At 38.1% G+C, this 24028-nt stretch overlaps 1 protein-coding gene and 1 long non-coding RNA gene across 2 annotated transcripts; both read left to right on the forward strand.

Moving 5' to 3' along the window:
• The first annotated feature begins 3716 nt into the window (after positions 1 to 3716).
• igf2a (insulin-like growth factor 2a) lies at positions 3717 to 8937 on the forward strand. The gene is made up of 4 exons (XM_051899004.1): positions 3717 to 3923; positions 4291 to 4423; positions 5210 to 5385; positions 7380 to 8937. Exons 1-4 carry the CDS (start codon positions 3864 to 3866, stop codon positions 7614 to 7616), a joined length of 606 nt encoding a protein of 201 aa, XP_051754964.1. The 5' UTR covers positions 3717 to 3863; the 3' UTR covers positions 7617 to 8937.
• Positions 8938 to 17257: 8320 nt separating this feature from the next.
• Positions 17258 to 22978, forward strand: LOC127515949 (uncharacterized). Its single transcript, XR_007930893.1, has 2 exons — positions 17258 to 17309; positions 21510 to 22978. It is a non-coding gene; the product is annotated as an uncharacterized LOC127515949 (long non-coding RNA).
• Positions 22979 to 24028: the final 1050 nt, after the last annotated feature.

Genomic DNA, 24028 nt, shown 5'->3' on the forward strand with positions numbered 1-24028 from the left:
CGAATATGAATGTTTTAGCTAAAATTAGTTGCATGCTAATCTGTTTAAAATTAAGATCACAGAATTTTGTCTCTTCATCAAGATTTATGCTTGATGTTATATTGGCATGGTGTGAGTTGTGGTTTTAAGTTCTCCAATAAAACTTAGTGTAGATGAGGGCCATGGCTCAAGTGACTGGTGACTGACTCTAGATTGATTGGTAGGAAGTGGAGTAAAAGAGCCAGAGGAGATGCTGGAGGACACTTTATAGTATTTCTTGAGGAAGGCCACAAACCTCCCACCCTTCTCGTGCGATGTAATTGCTGGCATAAAAACTATTTGAAGGCTTCAGATGCAAAAAAGTCAGTCTGTCATTTTTTTTCTATATAAGCGTTATGTTTTTAATTGTATTTTTATCAGTGACATTTTTGTAAATAAGGCATTTAAATAACTGACTAATAACATTTTTATTGCCATTAAAGTGAAATTACCAAACCTAAACATAGGAGCCTGATAAAAATGCTCATTTAAAAGAAAATGTAAGATGGACTTAAGAGGTTTTTGCATCTGAAGTCTTCATTTATACTATCAGGGCCGTCACTTGGGTTTCCGGGGCCCAGTGCAGGTTGTGCTGTGAAATTTCTTTCTGGGGGTCGACAGCCATGGCTATTGGATTTGTGATGACTGCATTTATTCAAATTAATTTATTAATTATGTTGTGACATCCTTCAAAATAAAGGTGATTACACAAATGTAGTTTTTTTTAAACTTCCATTCTGCCGACTGGAGAACATTCTCCGCTCTTTGTCCAGCTTTACTCCAGAGTCCGTGTTTACTAGTATTTTCCAGAAAGGTCAACTGTATAATAGAAAAAAAATACTGGAGGACTTTCACAGCTTTGGTCTGGTCATGTAGGCTATATTAGTCTTTCCCATTTAGAGTAAACTGCTTTCTCCACTATAATTTTGTTTTGGCTTGTACAGTGTGTATGAGACATAATAGGTGGGAAAAAAAAAGAATGATTCCGTATTAGATTCTGAAATTTAATATACAGTATTGCATTATGAGAGGGTCTACATATGTCAGAGGGTGAAGAGATTAGATATGAAAAGCTGATTGTCATCCAACTGTAGTTTAACAAATTTACTTTAGCATTAAACCATCTGTTAAATTTACATCAGATGACAGCAACATTAGAGTAGGTAACCAGAGCAAAAGTGGCTTTTCATTTCAGATCATTATCAAAGCATAAATACTTAAGTTATTTATCACTATAAATTTAAATATGACAAATATTATTACAAAAAAAAAAGGAAACAATACTTGCCACATCATATAATGTCTTGGGCGAAGGAGAATCGCCAAAGCGAATAGTTGTCGTGAGACCTACAGGAGCATCAGCTTTTACAGAATCAGCTCAGCCTCTAAGAATTACCCCTTTTATATTGACTTACAGTATAATAAAGAAACAGTCACATTTGATATTTTATCTCAATATAAATAAATATAATATAATTTCATTTTATCACATGGGAAATTTTTATCTGGCAGGCTTATTCCTTTTACACAGTATAAACCTACAAAGACCTTGGCAATAGAGTGAGGCTTTTCCACTGTACTTTTTTGAAAATCAACTTTTTTTTTAAGTTTCATGTCTACAACATTAACATGCATTAGAGTGTATTACAAATTCCTAGGCAAAGTAGGGTAATGTTTTATTGCACAGGTAAACGTTGCTGTTACTACTATTAATAGGCTTGCGAGTGTAAGAGGTGTTTGGTGTAAGGATTAGGGTGACTGGGTTACATGGGGAATGCAAATAGAGGCCTGAGCACTTTCATGCTAGCAGAGAGTGCCAAACATATCAAAAACAACATGGAGTCCCAAACTGACCAATGGTTCACTGTATCGGATTGATTTGGAATGACAAGATTTGTTTATTTAATCTATCCATTTATTCATCTGCTACCTGACTTTAACCAGTTTAAGCTAAAATCTCACTCATGTAGTCATTTTACACTGGACCACTAGAGAGTGCCATAGTGAACTTATCATGATGTCACAAGATGATTCATACACTATATTTAACACTAATATTAAGTTTACAGAAGTCTTTTTCCTTAGTGGACGCTGTCTCTTATCTAATACATTATCACAAGCTGTTTAATGAGTGGTGTTGGGCCTGTCTATTTGCAAAAAAAATTACATCTTGAGTGTACAACTGATAGTAATAAAATTATACCCTACATGCTTGTTTTTGTCATAATATCACTGATTGGTGTCCAATTCATGCCATTTCCACTTTTAGAGGAAGCTAAAATGAGCGCATTTTGCATGACACTGGCTGCTGTTTTCGGGCAGATAATGATTTGTTTTTACTAAAGTTCCAATATGTCCCGTTTTAGGCGTGTCAGGACATGTTGATTGTTCATTCATTTCCATGTAGCCTATCACTAGCCTATTTATTAACCTACTTCTAGACTGGTATTTATTTTTTGTACAAATAGTCTGCTAAATAGTAGGCTATAGTTGTTTCATTGCGTCGTGAACGGCTTATAAAACGGATTTATTTGCTTTTTAAAGAAAAGATAAATGCTTTTAAGGTTTCGCGTGAGATGGAGCGCACGCGCACAAAGGGTCAACACTGTTGTGTGAGAGTGAAATTTCAGCACGGTGTCTGTCTGCATTCACTGGAATGCGATTGCAACCCCCTTTGTTATGGTGAGAAGCTGGAAGAATGTTCCGTCAATTAAAATTCCTCGGGCTGACCTGTTGCCAAAAGGCATTTTAAAGCGGGGGCTATTTGACTAAGAATGCGCATCGTCATTGGTGAGCAGGTATACACTCCCATTAGCTGAGTGTGCATTCAAACATAAACCAGTAGTGAGCGCTGTACTTTCACAATATTCTTGCATCAACACATCCTAAATCAAAATGGGTAAAAATATTACTTTCCCCTCTGTTTTAGGATTCTCGAATCAGACGAGCAAAAAACGTAGGCTATATGACGATATGTTATAGCGTGGCAACAAGTCATTAGAAAATAAAGAGCCTATTTGGAAAAATGCTAAATATGAAGTTTGAACATATTTTCCTAAGTGGAACAAGGACAAATGTTGGTTAAAATCGGAATAGTCTACATATTGTCAAATTAAATTTGATTAAGAGAGTAGCATTCGAGTTCTCAAAAGCAGTTTGCGGACTGGCTGTAGTGACTGGAAAATAATTTCCGCGAATCGGATCAATTGAGCAATTCGTTTCAAAGAATGAGTTCAAAATAGGTTCTTTAACGTTATATCATCACGTAAAACGTTCCAAAAGCGTCCCAATAAAGCACTTATATTACTGTTTATATGTGTTTTCTTAATAAGGGGGGATTAGTTTATATGTCCCAGACCCAATTCCGTTTGTTGCAGCAATCAACTCATAAAACAAGTCTTTTATAATCAAAATATAACTTGTAGACACAAGAAACAAGAGTAAAATCAACTCATATTTTGGTTGAAATGTTATTTATTTATTAATTTATAAAACTGTCATAGAACAAGTTTTTGTTCAATGAGTCGGCGAGTTGTTGACTCGCGAACCGATTCATTCTACTGATTCTGTTCCTGTTTTTTTAACGGTTCAACTAGTTCATTAAAAAAAAAAGAGGATCCGACTCAAAAGAACCATTCGTTCACGAATCGGACATCGCTACTGGGCTGGGGGTGCGAGGGGCGGGTGTTCGTATAAATTGCCTCTCACTACATATTCCTTGCCTGTCCTCTGAACTTTGAGACAGCCACAAGCATCACTCAAAGAGATGCAACAGACTGGAAATTAAACAAAGCAACTTTTTAGTACAACAACTAGTAAACGTCGCTTTCCACAAACCGCCTACCATGGATGATCACCATCTATTCTGTGCATCGTGTCGAAAAACGGGGAAAAGACAAACAACGGTAAGAGAAAGTGATAATGACATGCAAGTAGTAGCCTACTGTCCTTATGCATGTTTATATTTGCACATTTCCAACATAATTATTTATAAATGTATATGAGTATTAATGACGATATTTAAAACTTTAAGAAAAGTTTGGATAATCATCATCATTTGAGGGTTTGAGGATTTTTGTTTTGTTTTAGCCTTTGCGTGATTGTATCACTGATACGGATAATAGCGTCTCCACAGTTACTTTGATCTTTGTGGAAATACTATTTGCTCGTGTGACTGAAAACCAGACAATCACATCAGTAACCTCTGTTAAACGATACAGTTTGACCACGGATTTATGAATTGACTCAATCAAATCTGTTTTCATTTTACAGATGTGCTCACTGACACTCTTCATTCTGTCATTGTTCATGTTCGCATCCCCCGTAGCAACGGCGGAGACTCTTTGCGGTGGAGAACTAGTGGATACTCTGCAGTTCGTGTGCGGAGAAAATGGGTTTTATATCAGTAAGTGTAACTCTTACAGTGCTGTGTGATGGTTGCCAGGAAATCTAAACCTTTACATAGCTATTTGTCTTATAGAAGTAAATCATTTAAATCAAGTTTGTGGTCATAGTAAATGACATAATAATGTGTCTTGTCTTTCAAATTGCTGGTTGTACATTTACACGAGTGCTAATGACTGTCACAATGAGAGTGTTTATTAATGAGGAGACACCGAGTGTTTTCAATGCAAGCCATTAGTGCTGTTAATTGCTGTTAAATGTAAGTGTTTTGGGGACAAACAGAATTTGTGTTTGCAGGTATTTATTTGCTTTCAAAAGATCTCTCTCTCTCTCTCCCTCTCTCTCTCTCTCTCTCTCTCTCTCTCTCTCTTCCTCTGTATTCCTATCAGATGACGGTGGACTTCCCCCTTTTGTACCTCTCCTGCTGTTCTTTATCTTTTATCTCTGTTTAGTAGGCAAATGGCAAGGTTAAAGGATCCATTTTGCTAGCTATTCACACATCCCTGGGAACATAGAACAATATTTGTTTTTCTGTGCACTGTTCTTTGTGATATTTTAAAGACATTATCATATTGGTTAGTGTCAAAAATAAAAAGGGAGTCACAAAGAACAGGAAATAAAGAAAGGATCTGTTGATGCTGTCTCCAGTTTCAGAAATCCTAAAAACATGCCAGTAGCCACATGTGGGATTTGGTGAAATATAAACAATAGGGTGTGAATTGGTAGCGTTGGTCGCTTTCCAGGGGAACCCCGGAGTTGATCGCTTACTTTCTCTTCCCCCACCCAGGCAGGCCGAACAGATCAAACAGCCGCCGTCCTCAGACAGGAATAGTGGAAGAATGCTGCTTTCGGAGCTGTGAGCTGCGTCTGTTGGAGCAGTACTGCGCGAAACCCGTGAAGTCCGAGCGAGATGTTTCCTCCACATCGCTGCAGGTCTTCCCAGTGTCGCAGGCTCTTCACAAGGTATATGAAGCTGCTTATCTCCCCCTCCCCCCGTCAAAAGCCTAGCACAATGATTTTGCTGAACCCACAAACACAGACTCAGACTAGACAGGCTAGTCAGACACGCAGCCTGTTTTTATCATGCCAAAATCAGTATTAACCATGTCTCCTCTCTCAGTATCGCTGAGCAATGTGGAAAACGGCACAGATTATCAGAAATCCGTAGACTACATTAAAGATGATGTACGAACAACACTGAGGGAGATAGTTGCACAAACAAAAGTCCATGGTAACACCATGAAACTCTATTGGACAGCATGTGCAATGATGTCATTATTCCAAGAACCAAAACAAGTACAAGTGTTGTGCCGCATTCTGGCAAATTTTTGTGCCATGTGCTCTTGGCATGGAAATATGTTAAGCGTTGGCAAGACAGTTGGCCAGCTGGCCATGGCTTGGATTTGAAAATAACAAAAACAAACAACCCAACAACACAATAGTCAGTCCCACTTGAGAACAGTACATTCGCACTATGGCTATGATCACACTGTCAGTCCAAATCCGATAATTTGTGTATCTGACTGAAATCTGATCTAAATTATTGACTGTCCACATTGTGTATTGCAACTGTTCAGATCCGATTTGTGTGTCCCATGCCGCTCTTTCGTTTTCCAGAATATCTGCATCGGTTTCTATGGCAGTGACGTTGCGTTGGTAGGTATACGCCAAAAACAATAACAAGAACCGCAACATGGATGGGTTTGCAATACAGATGTTGTCTTATTTACAACATGACAGTGTGTAGCCGCTGCGCCGGACTACTGCGTCTTATGAGGCAGCGGCAAAAATGCATGGAGGCTAGTATGTGCGGCTTTATTCCGTGCTGTCATCTCCGCCGGTTTCAAAACATATCTCCGTTATATTGTCATTTTTTGCTCGTCTGGCTTTGCAACAACGCAACCTTGTTTCTGAAGCGACTTTCATGTGTGTTTCCTATAACGTCTGTCGGTTACGTTTTACGTGGCCTGAGAAAGTCACATAAACCACGCAAAATCTGATCAAAGTGGTCAGACAGAAACAGATTTCTAGAAATGCAATTTGAATAGGATTTCAAACCACATGAATTTAGCTTGAAACGGATTTGTTAAAATCGCATTTCATTTGATGTTTTGCCGTTCACACTTTCTAAATCTCATCCGATTTCAATCTGATATGCACAAAAATCGGATTTGGACTGACAGTCTGAACGTAGCCTATGAGTTGATGAGGACATTGTTTCTGTCACGCTGGAGAGGTTATTCAACGAATGATCAGTTTTCCTATAGAGTCAATCTATAGTCAGGATATGTTTACTGTACCAGGGTAAGAGCACAGTAAAGAGCAGTCTATGTACGTGACACATATATTAGATTTGAAGCTACCGTTTTCCTTTGTTCATAATCATATGGAAGTTTAAATGTATGCATTTGGCGAATGCTTAAACAACTTGCATTGCATTCAATGTAAACATCTCATCAGTTCATGCATTCTAATGACCAACGCTTCAAAAACATGTTGTAAATAGACTTCTATTTACCGTCAGAGATAGACACCGTCTATCAGCAGATCCCTAATATATCTGCTGATAGACAGATCCACTGATAGACGCCTGCTTTCGCTCCCGTGTGTATCTGTGTAAGTGCTTGGTGAAGATGTCTGTTTACAACATGTTTTTGAAGCATTGATCATTGTAGCCAATCACAGACATATCTGTTGAGCATGTGAACACAATGGCCAATCAATCCACTCAACAGCGCTCGAAATGCTAGGGGGAAATGCTGGTATTGTCACATTTTTAAAATAGTACTTCAGTACAGACTTGGTACTGAAGTCGGTACTTTTGACAGCACTACCTTGGTGTTGTTAGCACCATGCTCTGCTGTTTGAGCTAGTGTTGCAAAACTTTGAAATCTGTTGATAATATGACAACAAATCAATAGTATTCAGAAACTTCAGCAAGTTCTTCTGTTTTGCAGGACATCTCAGGAGGGCCTCTTGGTGTGAAGTATTCCAAATATGAAGTATGGCAAAGAAAGCCTGTCCAGAGGTTAAGGAGAGGGGTTCCATCCATCCTGCTTGCCCAAAAGTTTAGGAGGCAGGTGGAGAAAATCCAAGATGAGGAGCAAGCCAGATTCCACCGTCCTCTCATAACCCTCCCCAACAGACACCCTGTCATCCTTCCATACATCCAGATCAACACATCCCACAAATGATGGCCAGCCTTCCTAAATTGCAAAAAACATGGGATTATAGCCAAGTCTTGGTCAGTAGAGGCACTTTTTTCATGAATCATACCACTCGCCCACTGTCTTTGTCAATTCCAGATTATGAACACTCTGTGTGTTATCAGCCTTCAAAATGCAAGAAGTTAACGTTGAAAGTGAATGTAATGCGACAGGAGAGATGAATGCAGTCTTGGTGAATATCATGGGGATGCCCAGAACTGATGCTGAGGAAGTTGCCAGAACGCAAATGTCAAAAGTCTGCCATCTGCAAAAGCATTTATGGTTCTGTCTTGCTTTGCACCATATTTTGAATGTCATATTTTAAGGAATGAAATTATCGAGTTTAGAGTCCTTTACCTGCACCTTTAAAGTGCCACAACTGTGGCATATAGACAAGAAAAGGAAAGAAAATGTTGGCTGGCTGTGCGAAGCCAAGGACTGATGTTAACAGCACTATTTTTTTATGGACTGCTAAATATGAGAACATTGTGGTGCTAACTTTGCAAAAGGACTCAAAAGGACTTTGCTAAGGAGTTTTTCCGTTTTAGGAAAAAAACAAGATTGTATTCAAAAGACATTTCAGTAACTCTGGTTGTTTGGAGATGATCCCTACCAGATAAAACTGTTTTTTCCATGCTTGGCTGTTCAAGATCCATATTCTGTGCCCTGGAGAATGAAGGTGAAGCCTTCTCTATTAAACGATATAGCTTTGCAATGGGAAAGCAGGAAACATCACAAATTATTGAAGCTGAGGACATCTGCAATCAAGTTCTCTTGGACTTTGGGCAAGAGCAGTCTTGCATGTTTCGAGGTGTCACATATTTTACCATAACATTCCTGTTTCCAGTCTGAGTTTCTGCCATTTTATCTTTGCGAATTGTCTTCACTGTTATTTAGACAGTATTTTACACATATAAACAAAAAAAATGGAACAGTCTTTTTAAAAGGAAATTCAGCAATAACCTCTTGCATATTTTCAACATACACTTGTAGTATTCCAGTGCTTTTGCTCGAAAAAAAAAAAAAATACTTGAATATGTATGAATAGTCTCATAAGATGTTGGCATTGACCCTAGTATGACCAGTCTTGCAAATTGAGCCACCAAACATTTTCTTTAAGTAATGGCACTGTATCAAGGCATTATTTATTTTGATATGAAACCCATAAAAATCAGTCCCAATGAGCGATTACGTGCACAACCGGCAGTTTTTGTATATTATCTTTTTTAGTTGTTCTGCTTATGTATGTAGATGCTATGTACCAAAAAATGTGTCTCTTTTTTAAGTAAAGTCAATGGAAGCTTCTAAAGTTGTCCTGACTCACTTTTTTTAATCGCTTATCTTACTGCATGTTGCCTAATCTAAAATATTTGGATGAGTCGATAGCTTTTGGAATGCATTTGGAAAGGCAAAACAAGTGCATACATTCACAGGCTGTGACCTGGCTGCCCTAAGGGAAGGGTGAAGGCTGGGGAACACTTATTTGTGATGATTTGCTGACTAACCTTGACGAAATGCCATAGGTCAGCTCAGAAGCATGCAGACTCCATATAAGCTGTGCACCATGAAAAGTTATGCCTCATAGGTGTCCTCACCAAATTAAGTCTTCTTGTCTCAGCATACAGATGGTGCAACCAGAATGGGAATGGTCTCTTACAAATGGGAAGAACATGGTTAAAGAGTGCAGAAGCAGTGACGGTTTATAGACAAGGTGTCTAAAAGTATCATTTACCAATACAGAATTTGCATTGAAGGGATAGTTAACCCAAAAATAAAATCGTCATCATTCAGTCACCCTTATGTTGTTCCAAACCTGTATGACTTATAAGAAGATATTTTAAAAATGTTTCAATTGTTTGTTTGTTTTTTCTTTGTTTGTTTTTTGTCCATAAAATGAAAATCAATGGGTTCCAAAACAACATTGGATATGGACATTAAAAATAAATAAATAAATAAAATAATAATAATCAAATAAGATGTCTTCTTTATACAGAGCCCAATACATGACAAGGTATCATGGCCATGAATTAAAAATTTGTTCCCACAAAACGAAGGAAAAATTAATACAGCATGGCCACGATATAACTAACACCTGGAAACAAATGAATAAAAAGTGGCCACAAATTTGTTGGGAAGTTGTGGGAACAATATTGATTTATTTTCTTCATGTCATATGCAAGGCAACATGAGGGTGAGTAAATGATGACAAAATTTCATTTTGGGGTGAACTATCCTTTTAACAATATTTACCAATAGTCTGCTTATATTTGGTCATCAGGTGATCAAATATTAAAACACTCCTACGAAAACAGTTTAATCATTTGAATGTTCAGGCGTCATACAGAAGCAGCAGCACTTTCAGTAGTTACCCCATTCATCTACACTTCATCCAGTCTCATTCCTCCCCAAACCCAAGGAAACTCTACAGGCCCAGACCTGCTCCTAACAAACTACTTCATAGTTCATACCGTATGAATCTAATCGCAAAAGCCAAATGCCAGATATTAATTTGCCTGACTTTGTGCCTTGGGGATGTTTATGTAAGACTTGGAGGGGTTGAGATGTGATTTAAGGACAGGGCTGTTTACTCTAAAGCCTGAGGTTTGTGGAGCTATTAACAATACGGGGAAATAACAGGAATGATACCTGAAGGATGAGCTTCAAAGGCTCTGACGTCTTTTTAGTTTACTCTCTGGCAGCTGAAACTATCCTTCAATCTATCAGCTATCCACTTTGTGATTTATCTGTTGTGCTACTCTTGTTCGTGTACATGTTGTATCATGGGAACTGGTGTTTTGTGTACATAAGCAAGATGATTTATACTCTTTGTGGTTGTTCTGTATAAAAACTGTATACAAAATCAGGTTAATGGTGAAGTGGATGATGGTACTTGTGTCTGAGATCATCACAAGCTTCTGTTCAAAAGATGTCTGGAAGAACAGATTCACACTGACACAGTGTGCCTGTTCAGTCTATTGTGTGAAGTGAAGGCTGCAACTATCGATGCCCCACTGAGTAAGATATCTGCTCTCAAATGTGTAGACAAAGCCTGAAATCAGTCATAAGCAAACAAATGACCACCGAAGAGCTGTGAACGGTTTTACAAGAGCACAAAATGATAAATATAGCTACTCCAGAAATATATTATAAACATTAGTCATTTACCTTTCATCAGTTCCCATCACCATCTGTTGATTGGTTGTGGTGTTGTACTGTCTGTACTGTCAAATATGTCAGTATGATCCAATATATTTAATGTATGGCCAAAATATACAGTATGAATATATACTGTATATACTACTGTATACTGTATACTACTAAATGTTTGGGGTTTAAAAAGAAATTAATACTTTTATTCAGCAATTATACATTGACCAAAAGTGACAGTAAAATATTTGTTACAAAAGATTCCCATTTCAAATAAATTCTGTTCTTTTGAACTTTATATTCATCAAGGAATCATGAAAGAATATTTCCACAAAAATATTAAGCAGCACAGTTATTTCAACATTGATAATAAGAAGAAATGTTTTCTGAGCACCAAATCTCCATATTAGAATGATTTCTGAAAGATCATGTGACACTGAAGAGTGGAGTTATGATGCTGAAAATTTTCAAATGTTTGTACGGTAGTGTATATGCATAAAAACAAATCACAAACTTACTATATACAAAGTATCCATGAAACATTTTAAAAGTAGACTGATTTAATTTTTCTTGGGCCAATACATCTATGCAAAAACCACAGGGCCACAGTGTTGTTTACTATTTATGACGATTCCCAGCAAATTCTGTGTAAACAAATGTAAAGTCATTCCCTCATACAAATTCCCTTTTTTGTTCTTTTTTTTTTTTTTTTTTGAGGCATATAGTCTTTTGTCTTACAGGGCTTGATCCTGCAATGAATGAAGTTGCTTATTGACAGCATATGTTATCAAAGGCATGACACAAATACAACGCTTTTGTATTTGATTGAATTGGTCATGTGAACCTTTCTTGTGAATGATTGTTGTTACTCCAAATGATATTCTGTAACAAAGAGAATCTTTGTATTGCGTATACACAGATCTCTCGATTACAGCACCGGGATGAGTGTGTTTACCTTCGTCATCATCTTGCGTAACCCTATTATGCAAAAAGGCCAAATATGTTCAAAAGCATGCGGGACATTCAATGTGACATCCTGTCTACTCAAACAGGTGGAGATCTCAGCAGCACGAGGCAAACTGCCATGATGCCGTGTGCATGAGAAATGTGCATAGAGTAGACAGGGATAGAAAAGGGCAGGTTATGAACTTTAACATACAAATGTGCACACTTGTATACAGGCATGGACATTCATAAAAGCACACAAACACGCCCTCACTCCATAATGATCTCTCTGGGGGTAGTTACACATGGTCACTTCATCCATTAATATTGATGGGATAGCTATCCAATCATAAAAAGAGCAAGTGCCCAATCATTGCATGTGCTGCATGTTGGCAGTGATAGGGTGGCCTACCTGCCCATCTATATATTTTGCATACTTCTGCGCACCCTTCTTGCACAGACATCACACATCATCAGCGTTTTCCATGAGGCAATGCAGAGTTGTAGACCGAGGCTGCATCCAAAATCACATACTTCTCTACTATATAGTAGGCAAAAAACAGTATGTGACAAAAGCAGTGCGTCCAAATTCACACTATTCATAAAAGAGTAGGTAAAAAGTACCTGGATGACCTACTTCAGTGAGATTCTGAACACTGACACTTTACTATCCCCATGAGGTCACAGGAGAGGATTTGTGAATGGCAGTGAAGTGACGCAACTGACACTGGTACACTGTAAAACTCGATAAGTTCAGAATACTCAAAACATTTAAGGAAACTAACTCATTTTTTTAAGTTAGTATAACTTAAAATTTTTGTGAGGAGTGGGGCGGGGCCGAGAGCCGTGGAAGCGGAGCAAGGCCAGTGTGGTGCACTGGTGTCTCTCATTAACAATCACATCACAGGCATCCTTTCGCTCCCACAGTCCTCAGCCTCGCCCCACTCATCCACATACAGTTCATTTACATAAACATCACATTCAGATCTTGGTTAAATGTTAGATAGCAAATAAAACATGCTATTATAACTATCAAAGAGCATACAACATAATCAAACAACATACAGTATATATGGTCTTAAAAGTTTTGCAGCCCATCCTTAACTTAACCACAGGCTCTACTTTTCACCACAATGGTAACCCTACAAAACTAACATAATAGAACCCCCTGTAAATCCCAACATAACACAACATTAAACATTAACATCTCCCTGTTAATCCATGTTAATCTTGTGCAAAGACACACAAAATAACACTTAATTTCAACATTTATTTATACAGTCTGACACAAAGCATGCTGGGAATTAGAAATCTGCTGCAACTCAACTCACCGACGCCACATGACTGTGATGTATGGCATCGACGTACTGCGAGAGCGATTTGAGAGCAGTCGGCTGAGTCAGACTGCGCAGCTTCTCCAGAGCGGCTGCACAAGCTCTGATGACAACACAGCTGTTTCACGATTGGCCGGATTCACAGCACATGTGTTTTTTCATGTTTATTCTGAAAACTTCAGTTCTACTAATGCTCACAAATCTGTATTTTTATAACAGTAAAAGCTCTATTCATGTTTTTGTGATGTTATATTTTGTCATATTTATCAAAATAAAACTGATAAAAACATAGACCCCACTTCTTTGGTATTTAAATAGTATAACATAAAGTACTGAATGAAAATGCCTCTGAAACATCTGTGTATTTGACAAATATTGCATTCATTTCACTGAAGCTGTGATAAAGTATGCAAACGCAGCGCGAGTGTCACTACGGGAAGCAAAAAGTTTCTGACTTCACGTCTCCGTTTTCAGCTCCTCCCGAACTGCACGTGGCAACTCTCGTCAATCGGTTGCATCCAGCTGCAGCTGATGTCGAACACACCTTATGCGATTTCGGATGCAGCTTGAGTCTCCGAGCAAGAATGGCAGACAAACAACAGCCACTTTTTTTGGTGAATAAGACATGAGGTCATTTGAAAGAGTTGCGTTCCATTGTGCTACCAACGGGACGCCCCTCAGGACGCTTTGCAGACTCTGCTCTGGTTGTGCACGTTCATGTGTTTAGGAGGAGGCGTGGCATTTGAATAAAGGGCTATGAAAGGGAGGGTGGGATCTAGCTATTGCTAGCCTTTACAAAGCTGCACACCATAGCTTTAATTCCCTCATTTTGGTTAAAGCTAGCATGTAATCCTCTAGCGGTTAAAAAAAAAAAAAAAAAAAAAACTACAGGCACAGATTTATGCGCAGTCATCTGCTTCTCTGCATGGATGAATGTGGTTGGAGGCACCAATGTACATAGATAGCCTACAGAACATAGAATGGAGAAATAACTGGTTTCTTTGTTTGTTTAACGATTCCCTGGAGGTTCGCTGTTTAGAATAATCCATGGTCGATTTTTCTCGTTTGGTGACAACTTTAAGCTTTGAAAGACCATCTCTGGCGCTATTCTATTCCCACACCATACAAGCCACTGTAGCCAGAGCTAAATTTCTATGTGTATGGTTATGACGTACGTTGATAGGTTTATCAAACGCCATGTTGTACTAATTCATTCCCTTTAAATTGTGGCCATGATTTAACTAAAATGAGGGAACAGACTAATAAGTTGCCACGATATCTTGTTTTTTTCCCCCTGTATATCATGTGCGTGGCTCCATATACATGCATCGGGTCGTTTAGGCCACATACTTAAACTTTTCCCTCCCAAACAGAACTACATCAGCATACAAAGTTTGGGAGCTCTGTAATCTACATGAGTGATCAATCATGAGTGAGACGTATGGGCTGTCCAAAAGCAGAAAAATGCTGCCTTCCTAGGCATTACACAGAAGTAGTAAGGCAACAAGGTATGTCCAAACACAACACAATCTACACTTCTACTAAAATGATATCCCACAATCTGCAAGTGTAGTTTGGCAGTTGATTTTCACTTTTTTTTTTTTCAGTTTATTTCAACCATTTCTACTGAGGAACAAGCACTGTAGCATGATTTTTGCAAATGCTCTCTTCTATTTGTTCTTGATCATTAGATGTGACCTTGAAAGTCTGTCTGAAAAAGTGTACTTTGGAAGTACCTTCACACAATTCATACAAAGTCTGCCTGGGAAGTCATTGATTGACAGGGCATAGCACACACTGCCACAGAGAGAGCAACTTTGAAACATTAACTGCTATTTGGGACGAAAAGATCATTCAAATTTTCTGCTTGGCATTAGCATCACCATGAAAGTGAACTCTATATCTGTACATTGCATAGGTGTAGTACAGCAGATCTACGTTTATCTGCTGAATCTATGCAAAACGCAGTTATATTGCAGAGTGTTAATGTAATGAGCATACCTAATCATATAGCAACTGAATGATCAGGAAGCACAAGTCAAGCGACTAAATAGCCCATCTGATAAGTTCAAAGTTCAGTAACATAGAATCATTTCAGCTTAGCTCAGAATTGATGCAGAGCCAGTTCTGCCAGATAATTTTCTGCCCTTAGCAAAACAACAAAACTACACACATACTGGGCACAGTAAAACATTAATCATCTTTTCTGTTCCAGGTGTGTAGTCTTGAACTTTGAAATGAAAACGTAAGGCATTGTTTAGAGGTTTGTTTTTTTTTGGTTTTGTTTTAAGTGCCCCAGTGGAAACCACATAAGTTTGTTGATTAAGGTGGCTCTAGTGTCAAAGCCCATTTGAATGCATATTACCAAACAAAAAGTATGTCTACCAAACTGTTTACACTGAAGTGCATCTGCATTACATCTAGTTTGTTTACACCATGTTTTGTGAGGATCCACCTCTCTTTAACATCTCACTTTATTGTAGTTTATATTTTATCCTGCTGCATATGATATATTGTAACTGTACAGTTCAGAAACAGACTTGGTTACATTAACATCCATCATTATCTCACAAACCCAAGAGGCTGTTACATTCTGTGAATTGTTACATCCCACAGTCACACAGACTATTTCATACAGTACTATTCAAAAGTTTAGGGTCGGTGAGACCCTTTTTATTATTATTATTATTTTTTTTTTTTACTTTAATACTCAAAAAAAAAAAAAAAAATATATATATATATATTTAATTTAGCAAGGATGCATTAAATTAATCAAAAGTAACAACTTTGCTCATTTTCTTTTCTCCCTGGTATCTCTCAGAAAACAACTTGTGTGCTGTCCATGGTCCTGAAAAATGCCTCGTTGAGGTCTTATAATGGAAGTTCCCTTAACAAGCCTAAGTAATGACTTGATTACCCTTAACACGAAGAATGCACTAAGCTTTTAAAGTGGTCAAAGAAGTGGTCTTTATATCTTCCTGACATTTATTTATGAACAAACACGCTAACCTTGCAGAACGCACCAGAATATACTAGTCAGTGGAAGGAAAGTTTTAGTTTTCAAATGGGAAGATATACTTGTGAGGCAACACAGATGAATGAAAGGCAATCAAATTTCTCAACAAGTAAAGCAGAACCTATATACACAATATACAGAGTTGTTATGAGATGATCGTAGAAAGTGGCTGATCGTGATCACAATTCTAATACATTATAATTCTATTAATGTACTGTATATCTATTAATAATATATGTATAATGATAATGATCTACAATCATCTCATAACAACTCTGTATTTGTGTATATTAGGTTCTGCTCCACGGAAAAAAAAAAAAAAATGTTAATAGGTTAAGTTCCCGTGCAATATACAGGGAAAAACTGTAAAAGCGCTAACCAAACATTTAATGTAATTTTACAGTAAAATGCTGTTCATTTTTACAGTTTTAGAAGTAAAAAAGAGCAAATCAACATATAATTTACGGTCAAAAACTGTAAACTGATATTCTCAGAATTCCCTGTGTGACACTCCACATTTGAAAGTATTTTGTTTAAATAATCATGTTTCTTAATATTTTTTGTTATCAGTTATGTACATTTTGTAAACTGCATGTACACAGTTTTATTCTGTAATTTACAGACAAGAAAATGTGAATGTAAACCAGTAAATTCAACAATGCACACTGCTACTATTTACAGTTTGTTCTGTAATGTGTTTAGTTTTTCTGTATTTTTTACAAAATTATTCTGGCAACCACAGCTGCCAAAATATTTATTTTTGTAAACTACAGAATCTTTATACAATGTACGTCACATTATTTTTAAGTATTATTGAAATATAAGCCAAGCCCCCCCACCCCACCCTCCCAAAAAAAGACAGACAGCACTAACAAGACAAATTCAAATATTGACTTGTCCTTTTCAAACACCCCAGTTCCCAGGCCTCCTCTGCTTTTTGGCAGCATTTTCCAGCAACGCAGGGTTCATCTTTCTACATTAGTTAATGTTTAACTTAGTTTAACATACAGTCCAAACTGACACAGATGAAAGTCAAAGAGTAAGAGGCACAATTTGTGTATTTTAAATCAGATTTATGAAGGGAAGTGATACAACAAAAAGCAACCATCCCCCCCAACCCAAATGAGATAAGTCATGCCCTATGCAAACATACTTCTATGAGGCTCTAGGCCACATATGTAGTTTGCACAGAAACAGGATGTAGTCAGTCTATAGTTTACTGGAGAGAATTCAGCTGCTGTAAGTGGATTTGTGTTTATAGGATCAGTATCTGGTTCTGTACGTATTTTACAGTATGTGCACTTATACTTACAGAAAATACTAGGTAATATAAGGTAACTACATGGGTTAAGGTTAGGTTTAGGGGTAGGTTCAGGGTTAGTACCTAGTGATTACCCAGTTATTGCAATTACTATAGTAGTAGTACATAGTATGTACATGGGGAACAGGACTGTAAAATAAAGTGCTACTGAATTTCCAACAACAAATTATTTATTGGAACAAAGGGCACCTAATTGGCTTGTCTTTAACCTGTTAACTGTCTTCCTCTTTTTGAGCATAGATCTGAACTCACATTTTTTTTAATTCATGAATGCTTTGGTGTACAGATCTAAGGTCAGTCTCTTTCTATAGAAGACACTCAGCAGATTATTACAGAAGTGAAAGCACTTTAAAAAATGAAAGTTTAAATTTAGTGTAAAGCAAATGTACTGAACTAAGGAGTTTTTATTTTATACAAAATATATATTTTATAATTTGGACTAAAAGCTGTATATCCAACCAAGTTGTGTTCCAATTTTGAAGTTGATATCATAAAAATTGAGCTCACTAAATAAGGTTTTAAAATACTCTTTCCATGGTAACAATGTCCAGTTTCAAAACAGTTTGACATGAATTTTGAGTGTTTAAGATTTCGAATGACACCTAACTTATGATAATTACTAAAATATGTGAAAAAAGGCAATAAATATATAATTGCTGGGACACTGACAGTTAACAGTGTCAACTGTTTTTGATTACAGCATACACAGAATTACTCTAAAGCCTACAGTGATACAAATCTACCAAATATGTTTATCACGTTTAGTTTTTTTTTTGCACTTACAAAAAATGTTTAGTTGTTTTTTTTTTTTTTTGCATTTTTAATGCACTTACAGTTGACACCATGGTGCAATAAGATTAACTTTTTATCCAGTTTTTGTCCAGTACATAATTCTGTAAATTCTCTTAAATCTAAACCATTTTTAGCATTCAAATGCACTCTGCAACTTGATTTGGCTTGTTAACACTTTTCCATTGCAGGCACAAAATATTCCACTTCTACATAACCATCTAGATGATATTTGCATAGAATTTTGTTTCCCGCTCCTCCTATTTTGTTACCTTTATATATTTAATTATTTGTTTGTTTGTTTTAATTATTACCTCCCTTTAATCAAAATTGTTTATTATATGCATGATTTTTCCTTCTGTTTTTGCCCTGTATGTATCATAATAAATATAAATAAATAATTAATAGGCCTCCTGAAGAAAGCTGATTGATCCTTTTCAGACATTTTGTCAGATGTTCACCTAAGAGAGACAGATACCAGGTAAAATGACAACTTTCACAATATTTATGGGCTAGAATGTCAAAGTGTCTTTTTTTGAACTATACACAGAATTCAGACAGGATGATCAAGAGCAGATTAGACTTTGGTATTATTGCAGCACTTTTAAGCAGAACACAGAAGTCAGGTCATACATTTTCTGTGAAATTTTGGTTACAATATGTCAATATAGGACTAGTGCATCAAAGGTACCTGGATATCGATTAATATTATTTTGTTTTTAATCTTCATCTTCACTGTAAAGTTGCACAAGGACTAGAAATCAAGAAATAATTACACAAGTAAAAAATAACACAATTTTTACAATTTTGAATATTAAAGGTATAAAAAAAATATAAAAAAAAAAATAAGTGCATGCATTTTGCGGAAGAACATTGTTTTGGTTGTGCTTCGGCTCTGTGTGAATATGAATATGACCCTTCACAACACATAATGATTTACAATGAACTCTGTTGGTAATGGCAATTTATCTGTCCAATAAAATTCCTTACTCACCTGTTGAGTAATATTTACATTTACATTTAATCATTTAGCAGACGCTTTTCTCCAAAGCGAATTACAAATGAGAATAGTAGAAGCAATCAAATCAACATGAGTACAACAATATGTAAGTGCCGTGTCAAGACACAGTTTCATCAGCAAAGTGCTCGTAGCAAGGTTTTTTTTTTTTTATAGAAATAGATGGAGAAAGAGAATTGAAATCGAAAAAAGAAAAGTAAAAATATAAATAGTGCTAATATTACTGGGTTAAGTGTTGGTGAAAAAGATATGTCTAGCAGGTTTTAAAAATTCATTCCACCAGTCGGGAACAGACTAGGAGAAGGTCCGTGAGAGTGATCTTGTGCCCCTTTGGGATGGCACCACAAGGCGCCGTTCACTTGCAGAACGCAAGTTTCTGGAGGGTGCATAAGTCTGAAGTAGTGAGTTTAGGTATAGTGGTGCAGAGCCAGTGGTTGTTCTGTAGGCAAACATTAGAGCCTTGAATTGGATGCAAGCAGCTATTGGCAGCCAATGCAAACTGATGAAGAGAGGTGTAACATGCACTCTATTTGGCTCGTTAAAGGCCAGTCTTGCTGCAGCATTCTGAATCAGTTGTAGAGGCTTGACAGTGCATGTTGGAAGGCCTGCCAAGAGAGCATTACAATAGCCCAGTCTGGATAGAACAAGAGCTTGGACAAGAAATTGTATGGAATGCTCCGATAGGAAGGGTCTAATCTTCCTAATGTTGTACAAGGCAAATCTGCAGGACTGGGCCGTTGTAGCGATATGATCTGTGAAGCTTAAACAATCATCCATCACCACTCCAAGGTTCCTGGCTGTCCTGGAAGGAGTAACAGTTGACAACCCAAGTTGAATGGAAAGGTTATGATGAAGTGTTGGGTTGGCACTGACAACAAGCAGTTCCGTTTTTGCAAGGTTGAGTTGAAGGTGGTGGTCCTTCATCCAGGCAGAAATGGCTGTCAGGCAGGCTGCGATGCGACCAGCAACCGTCGGATCATCTGGTTGGAATTAGAGGTAGAGTTGTGTGTCATCAGCATAGCAGTGATAGGAAAAACCATGTTCCTGAATAACAGATCCTAGTGATGACATGTAGATGGAAAAGAGAAGTGGTCCAAGCACTGAGCCCTGAGGTACCCCAGTAGCAAGATGATGTGACTTGGACACCTCGCCTCTCCAAGATACCCTGAAAGACCTACCTGAGAGGTAAGACTTGAACCACTGGAGTGCAGTTCCTGAGATGCCCTTCGACATGAGGGTTGACAGGAGGATCTGGTGGTTAACTGTGTCAAAAGCAGCAGACAGATCCAGCAAGATGAGTACTGATGATTTTGAAGTTGCTCGTGCCAGTCTCAGGGCTTCAGTAACTGAGAGCAGGGCAGTCTCAGTTGAGTGGCCACTCTTGAAGCCAGACTGGTTGTTGTCAAGGAGGTTGTTCTGTGTGAGATAAGTAGACAGTTGGTTGAACACAACTCTCTCAAGTGTTTTTGCAATGAATGGAAGAAGGGATATCGGTCTGTAGTTTTCTAAAAGTGCTGGATTCAGAATGGGTTTCTTAAGCAGTGGGGTAATCCTAGCTTGCTTAAAAGCTGTGGGAAATGTACCAGTGCGAAGAGAAGAATTGATAATGTGAGTGAGTGCAGGTACAATTGAGGAGGAGATGGCCTGAAGAAGATGAGTGAGGATAGGGTCAAGCTAACAGGTAGTAGGATGACTGGAAAGGATGAGTTTGGAAACATCTGCCTCACAGAGCATAGAGATTAGGGGAGAATTTGTGTGTTTTCTGTTAAGATGTTATTGTCAGTATGTGGTGTGGAGAATTGGCCGCTGATGGTTGTTATTTTATGTGTGAAGAATGAGGCAAAGTCATCAGCTGTAAGAGCTGATGTGGGAGGGAGGAGAGGGGAGGAGGGCAAAGAAGAGAAGAGAAGGTTTTGAAAAGTGTGCGGGAATCAGTAGAATTGTTAATATAAATGTCACCTCTGTGTCACTTTTACAACATTTCAAATCCCTCAGTTCTCTCGGCATCTCTGAAAAGCCAAGCCAGTGTTGATTATCACTTTATTATGAACTCATTCCAGAGTTCTCGCATTCTGCCAGCAGATTCTCCTCTGTTCTGTGTTTTTTTTTTTTTTAAACCGGAGATTCCCCGGGTGTTTGAGATCTATTATATCATATTATTTTATATTATGCAGAAAATCATATCTTTAAAGATATAGCATGGCTATCACTATTATGTTCATTATGTTTGTGTCTGTGGGACTTTTAGTATGTTTTCATTAGTTTCCCTACCTTTGTTCAGTTTTTCCACTTCTCATTTGTCTACATTTAGTTCAGCACTCATGTGAGACTCCTGCAGATGGAAAGCTACCACCCACCACGATGCGTCAGCCAGAGCCTGAGAGAAAGAGGACAGAGCCCACCCTTGCCCCGGAAGTGGAGCTCCAACATGAGTCTGACCAGGGGTGTGAGCCCACGACATCAGTGGACAAGGGAGAAGTAACTATGGATGATAAGGACTGGCTGATAAACTTCAACGAGGAAGTATCAACTCCCACCCTATCCCACCCAGTACTTTCATCATTGCTGTTTTCAGACAGTACCAATGACATTATGGACCATGATCTCCTCTTCTCATTAACCTGTGTGAACTGTACTATTCTTACCGTTTTTCAGTCAGGTTGTGTGGCAGGGCCTCCAGCCCTGCAGCTGCTGGATGTCCATAGCCCTGCGCCATCTCCAGGGAGTCCCTGTGACGTCAGACCGCAGGTCGTGCATCCACCTGCAGCTCCTTTGCTAGAGGATCATGTGGCTCCCCTTCCCACCTTTGATCTCTTCGCTCCATCTTGGCCTGTCGATCTGTCGGCTTCGCCTTGGTTTCTCCCACCTTTGGCTCCACCGGAGACCCTCAGACCTGCGGCTCCACCAGGTTCCCTTGTCTTGCCGGCTCCACCTTGGTCAGTCATCACACCACTTCTGCCACGTCCCTCTACCCCTACGGCTGCAGCAGGTTCCTCCTTCCCCTTGGCGTCACCTCTGTCCTCCATCACACCTGCTCCACCTCAACCCTCCGCCATGGGCTGTTGGCACTAGCAAGCTCTGGGTCTGTGCCAGTGGACATTCTCCACCATTGCTGCCAGGGGATTGTCATCATCCTCCAATCACCATCCCTTTGCCTCATCCTGCCATCATCCCCACACTTCTGCCTCTCACCATCCCTTTGTCATCTCTTCGTCCACCTCCAAAACTCCCTCCATCCCTCCCTCTGTTTCTTCTGTTACGGCGTGAGGCCGCGCCTTGCCAGAGGGGGGAGTAATGTCACCATTATGTTCAGTGTGTTTGTGTCTTTGGGACTTTTAGTATGTTTTCATTAGTTTCCTGTTTCCTTTGTTCAGTTTTTCCTCTTCTCATTTCGTCCTCTTGGAACTATAAGGTTCTATCTGATATTTTTGTCAAAATTGAGTAATTCACATATTCTTATTCTGTGACAACTTATTTACATTATGTGATGTTTTTGGTAATTTTGAGCACATTTAGAGACTTTTTATTTAGAAAACAAAAAGGTTATATCTACAAAGTCCAATGGTATGCTCAATTTCTCAGAACTGCTCAGAATGCAGATAGAACCTTATAATTCCAAGGGGATGATGTCTACATTTGGTTCAGCTGTGTTTGATTAATCATCTTGTTTGAATTGTTCTATAAGTTGTTCCTTCGGATATACAGTGCATAAAAACGGGAAACTGGGCAGAAAATAAAGCTCCAGTATCAAAATATACAAAAGTAAATAACAAAATTCCACACATTGCTTTCCTTTTCATTCCATCAAAATATGTGGTCAAAATAATATGCACCCTTTTTTTTTTTTTTTTTTTTTTTTTTTTTTAATATTTATAACAGTATTTTAACAGTCTTTTGCAATGACACAAGGCAAACACATTCTTTGCACAGTGTGGAAGATCACAAACATGAGCATTAAAAGAAATCTGCTCTCTTTGAATAATATAATATTTTGACTCACTGTCAATGCAAACAACAAAGTCCTTATACTAAAAGAGTAAATAAACATGGCAGAATAATGAAGGCCCTCAAAACATGGGTAGACAGTAGGGGTTAGATGTAAAGCTGCACAGAACTGGCACAAGTTATAAAAGTGCAACATGTGCATAAGAGGGGTCAGCCAGATGTCTGATAGCACGTACAGTTTTTGGTTCTAGGCAACGAATTACCCACAGCATTGAGTTAGGAAATGTTATCCAAAGTGATAAAACATCGCAGTCATGAGCATCTTTACTCTCAGCAAATACATGTAAATCCACATTCGGGGGTGTTTATTTTAGCTGTTCAAAGAAACATGCTTAGCAGTAATATGCACAGAGTAAAAGGGAAGAAACTTTGCTCTGAAATTGGCCTTGAAAAGATAGGACTATTTAATCATGTGGTGCACAGACCTGACGGACAGTGGTGAAACATGGGTCACATGGGAAAACAATGAGGCGGTGTTGTCACTGATCTGGCAAATAGCTTCAGTCTTTGAGGACCTTTCCTTTAAACCATCCTTCAAAACGAATCACTTATTCACACATTGAGTTCAGTCATAAACCATATGCCATAAGTGTTATGTTATGGTTACGTTTCAACCAAAACATTATTATATGTTTTTATAGTGGTTGAGACAGCGGTTGAAACAAGTTGGCATTTCATATGCTTTTTCCCCACCACTTCATTTGTTTTTTTGTCTTATGATGGTGCACACGTTCTGAATAGAGGCCCCATATTATTTTGTGGTGTAACACATTTGCTAATTGTCTGCAACCTTTTCATCGTTCGGCACAATGCTCTAAAAAGAGC

The sequence above is a fragment of the Ctenopharyngodon idella genome, chromosome 7 (assembly GCF_019924925.1).
Source record: "Ctenopharyngodon idella isolate HZGC_01 chromosome 7, HZGC01, whole genome shotgun sequence".
In the NCBI taxonomy this organism is placed as follows: domain Eukaryota; kingdom Metazoa; phylum Chordata; class Actinopteri; order Cypriniformes; family Xenocyprididae; genus Ctenopharyngodon; species Ctenopharyngodon idella.